Source organism: Thecamonas trahens (genome assembly GCF_000142905.1).
Source record: "Thecamonas trahens ATCC 50062 unplaced genomic scaffold supercont1.52, whole genome shotgun sequence".
Lineage (NCBI taxonomy): Eukaryota > Apusomonadida > Apusomonadidae > Thecamonas > Thecamonas trahens.
This window is the reverse complement of record NW_013657628.1, coordinates 288043-292639: the sequence shown is the minus strand read 5'-3', so window position 1 is coordinate 292639 and position 4597 is coordinate 288043. Positions and strand designations below refer to the sequence as shown.

At 61.3% G+C, this 4597-nt stretch overlaps 1 protein-coding gene across 1 annotated transcript in view; it reads left to right on the top strand.

Moving 5' to 3' along the window:
• Positions 1 to 166: 166 nt before the first annotated feature.
• The window catches only part of AMSG_09648 (uncharacterized protein), a gene marked incomplete at both ends in the record, with an annotated part of 12337 nt that continues 7906 nt past the window's right edge, over positions 167 to 4597 (top strand). The window contains 2 exons of the mRNA XM_013898743.1: positions 167 to 224; positions 468 to 4100. Coding sequence (XP_013754197.1) covers positions 167 to 224; positions 468 to 4100 — 3691 coding nt within the window. The remainder of the gene's footprint in view (positions 225 to 467; positions 4101 to 4597) is intronic.

The window sequence follows — 4597 nt, the reverse complement described above, 5'->3', positions numbered from 1 at the left end:
TTTCGTTGACTCATCGAAGCCACCAACCGCATGCAATCTAGACCCAATGCCCACAACCCCCTCCCACCCACCCCCTCCCCGTACCCCCCGCTTCCCAATCGGGACGATGTGGTGGGCGAGTGCAGAAGTGATCCGACCCACTGGTCGACATTGCCATGTCAAGGTCATGGCTGGAATCATTCTTGCCATCATGGTTGTGCTTGCTACCACAGTCAAAGGTGATGGTACGGACATTCTTGGGGTGGAACAAGCACTTCGTGCAGAGACTGTCATGTATGTGGATATCGTGGATACTACGTGTGAGACGGTGTCTTGGACCGGTGTCGGAACAGCTGATATTCATCGTCCTTCTGATGACCGTCTCATGGCTCGTCTGGCTTCAGGTGAGAGCTACACTCCACAAGAGCTTGGTTCTTACCGTGTCGCTCTTGCCCAGAACCAACAAGCTGGGCAAGTTTGGGATGTAGGCGCTTATGACACTTGTGCTGTGGCTTCTATTTCGGGCCGTCTTTGGTCTCGTCAGTGGCTCTTTGCTGCCTCCTCCTACACTCAGGCCGATGCTACCGACGTCTCCATGTGGGCCATCTTTGACACGGTTCTCGGTGGTCGCCTCGTTGAGACTCGCTTCGAAGGCCTCGCGGGCTTTGTCTATGAGCTGGGGGCCACAAAGCTCGGCATCCCCTCAAAGACGCCCTCCTACAAGTCGGCCCTCACTTCAGAAGGTCATACCATCTCGCCGGAGATCCCGCTCTACCTCAAGTACCCTACTCACGTAGAGCTGGGCAACACGCTTCCGGAGGTCATCTTTGACGGCGTTGTCTACGTTTCTGTCGGCTGTGGCGAGTACTCGGCCGAGTGCCAGACTCTGGTCGAGGGCCAGATCGAGCCGCGCTTCCGCTTCGAGACCGATGCTGGCGGCGGACGCTACCGCATTGTGTGCGACACATCCGGTGATGGCATTTTCAACATTGTGGATGGATCGGACACGGTCTTGTCGGGCGACACCGTTGACGGCGTCAACGAGGTGCCGTGGGACGGCAAGGATGCGTCCGGCGTCCAGGTTGCCGACGGCAACTACATCTGCGAGGTTTGGGTCCTTCTGGCCGAGGTGCACTTTCCTCTCGTCGATGTCGAGACGGTCTACCCTGGCATGCGCATGTACTCGTACTTCAACGGTGTGGCCAAACCGCAGGTCATGTACTGGAGTGACGAAGACGTCAATCCGGCAATCAACATGCCCAACGGCGAGCCTGGTGCAACGACGTCGGGATGCTGCGGCGTGAACTCGACGTACGACACCAACGCGGTGCCGAACGTCAATGCCCGTGCGTGGGGCAACTTTGTGGCCGGTTCCAAGGGTGACCAGGCCATCATCAACACGTTTTCGTTCGTGGAGCGCTCCGTCTCGCTCCCAATCAGCATTTCCGTCGGGGCGACCGAGGCGTGTCCCGAGCCAACGGTCCGAGTCCTCGACAAAACCATTGTTGAAGGTGACTCGGGCTCTACCGACGTCGTCATCGATTTGGTGCTCACCTCGGCGATCTCCTCGGGCATCGCCATATCGTACACGACTACTGACGGCACTGCCAATGGCGGCCTGGATTATGTGCCTAACTCGGGCGTGATCAACATGACGCCTGGCTCGTATTGCTACTCGGTCACTGTTGTCCTGACGGGCGACACCGACCTCGAGAACGACGAGATCTTCTACTTTGACATCTCGCAAATGTCAGGACCACCAGTGACCATTGCCAAGCCGCGTGGTGTCATCACGATTCTCAACGATGACGACAGCTGCCCGGTTGTCTCGACGCCACCGCTTGAGTGGCCGGGCTTGCTCATGGAGGTCTTTGACTGTGTCGACGGAGAGTCGATTGCGTCACTAACCTCTTCGAGCTCGTACATCGACCGGAAGCCGGGCTGCATCGACTCGCAGGTGACGACGCTTTCAGCAGCACCTGCCATGGGCGCATGCAAGCAGACGCTGCATGCATCGGTCGACTACGGCTTCTCCCTCTCGGGCTGGCTTCGTGTGGGCGCTACCAACACGTACACCTTCTACGTTGCCGCCGACTTTGCGATCGAGCTGTGGGTAGGCGCCAACGAGGCGTCTCTTGCTCGAGTTGCCTACAACGAGGCTCCCAATGCCGGGCCGACCGCGTACACAGAGACCGCCTCACAGGCGTCGACTCCGATGGCGCTCTCACTCGGCGACCTCGTTTACATACGCGTCCTCTACAAGGAGGGCGACGAAGACTATCCTGCCGATGACTTTTTCTCGGTGGCTTGGTCCGGCTCTGGCTTCGGTGACACAACCGAGGTCATTGCCTCTGGTGGGAGCTACGGCGAGACGCTCTTCCACAACGCCACCAAGGCTGTGGCGCTGGAGGATGCCTCGTCCTGCTGCACATCGCGGATTGTCGAGACCACCGTGGAATCTGTCCGCCTCGACAGCGACCCGTGCTCGGGAGCACTCTCCGCAAACATCACGAGCACCATTCCGCTGACGCCGCAACCGGCGTCGGTATCCATTGGCTTTGCGCCGGATGCTCCGCGCGAGTTTGAGTACGTCCAGGACGATCTCTTCTCGGACATCGGCGCCGCTTCAACGTCGGGCCAGGTCTTTGCTGGGCGCGTCCGCCAGCCGCGGACGGTCAAGGTGCGTATCTCGTCTGGCGCTCGCAATGCCTTTGAGCGGAGCAATGACGGGCTGGTTGTTCCCAACTTTCGTGTGCTGGGCATGAGCACATGGACGACAGGCCTTATCTTCGACGGCGTGGATGTTCCGCCTGGAGCAACCATCACAAACGCCTACATTGCCATGGAGGGCGACAATGATAACGGGCAAGATACGGGGACTGGTGTCAACATTCCGATCTACGCATTCGCTGCCGACACGGCCGGCGCCATGCCGACAAACAACTACGGCATTACCTCGCTCGCCCCTACGGGCGCGGTGGTGACGTGGACCGACGTGCCGGCGTTCATCACGGGCGTTGACTACGTCTCACCCGACATCTCGCCGGTGGTACAGGAGCTGGTGTCGCGTCCCGGATGGCGGAGTGGGAACGACATGCTGATTGTGTTTGGCCTCTCCACCGGCACCGCCAACCTGCGCGTCATCGCGTCGTTTGAGAACCCCACGTCGGCTCCGCTGCTCGTCATCGAGTACCACACCGGGTTTGGGAGCGCAGACACATACACTGGCGCGGTCTACCTTGCCGATGCCTCGGACACGTCGGTCACGAACGCCCAGCAGCTCTCTGGCGGCTTCCGCATGAGTTTCGTACTCGCTCAGGCCGCGTCGTACACGGTGACTCTCCAGCACGCCCTGGTGGCCAACAACCTCGACGCTGTAGGCGAGCGGGTCTCGTCACTACTCAAGATCAATGGAGGTTACGTTGGAAACTTTGTCGGCTCGGAGGGCGTGTCGGTCCTCGAGGAGCTGACGAGCTCCGGAACATCGGCTCCGTCGACGTCAAGCTTTGTCATCGCCCTTCCCAGCGGTGCGAACACGATTGAGTTTGGTGCGTACCTCTCGAGTCGCTCCTCGTCTGACGACTACGCTGTGGCTCTCTTCGATCAGTTTGGCCTCTCTACAGATTCATATGTGACGCAATGCGGTGCGTACGATCTCTCGTACAACTACGAGTGGTGGGCACCGTCCTGTTCGGGCACTGGGCCGTGCTCTTCCACATCGTCTGTTTCTGGCATCTGTGACACCAGCGTCCAGCTCTTTGCCAACAACGAGAAGTGCTGCATCTGGATCGACGTTGCCGTGCCGAAGGAGATCCCGAGTGTTGGCCTCAACGTCTCTACTGCAGCTGCGTCCGAGCCCGGTGCCGGCTTTGTTGACATTGAGATTGGCCTTACCCTTGCCTTTGACGCCGAGATCGACATCCAGGTCACGCTCGCGGCGCTCAACGGGACTGCTTTTGCTGGTGTAGACTTTGACCTCCTGTCACCCGTAGTCAACTTTCCCGCTGGGGTAGAGACGGTCCCTGTCATTGTCCGCATCTACCAGGACAACGTCTACGAGTACTGGATGGAAAGTGCTCCCGCGGAGACTTTTGACATCCAAATCGTCGACACACCGACTGGTGTCGCCGTGACGACGTCATCTACGACAGTCAGCATCACCGACACCACAGCTGCACCGAGTCCACCACCACCGAGCCCGCCTCCGCCGCCATCGCCACCTCCACCACCGAGCCCACCACCTCCGCCCAGTCCGCCCCCGCCGAGTCCGCCTCCGCCGCCGAGTCCGCCTCCGCCACCGCGTCCGCCTCCGCCACCGAGATCCGCCTCCGCCGCCGAGCCCACCTCCGCCGCCTCCGCCGCCGAGTCCGCCTCCGCCGCCGAGTCCGCCTCCGCCGCCGAGTCCACCTCCGCCGCCGAGTCCACCTCCACCGCCGAGTCCGCCTCCGCCGCCGAGTCCGCCTCCGCCGCCGAGTCCACCTCCGCCGCCGAGTCCGCCTCCGCCGCCGAGTCCACCTCCGCCGCCTCCGCCGCCAGTCCGCCTCCGCCGCCGAGTCCACCTCCGCCGCCGAGGCCACCTCCGCCGCCGAGTCCGCCTCCACCGCCGAGTCCGCCTCCG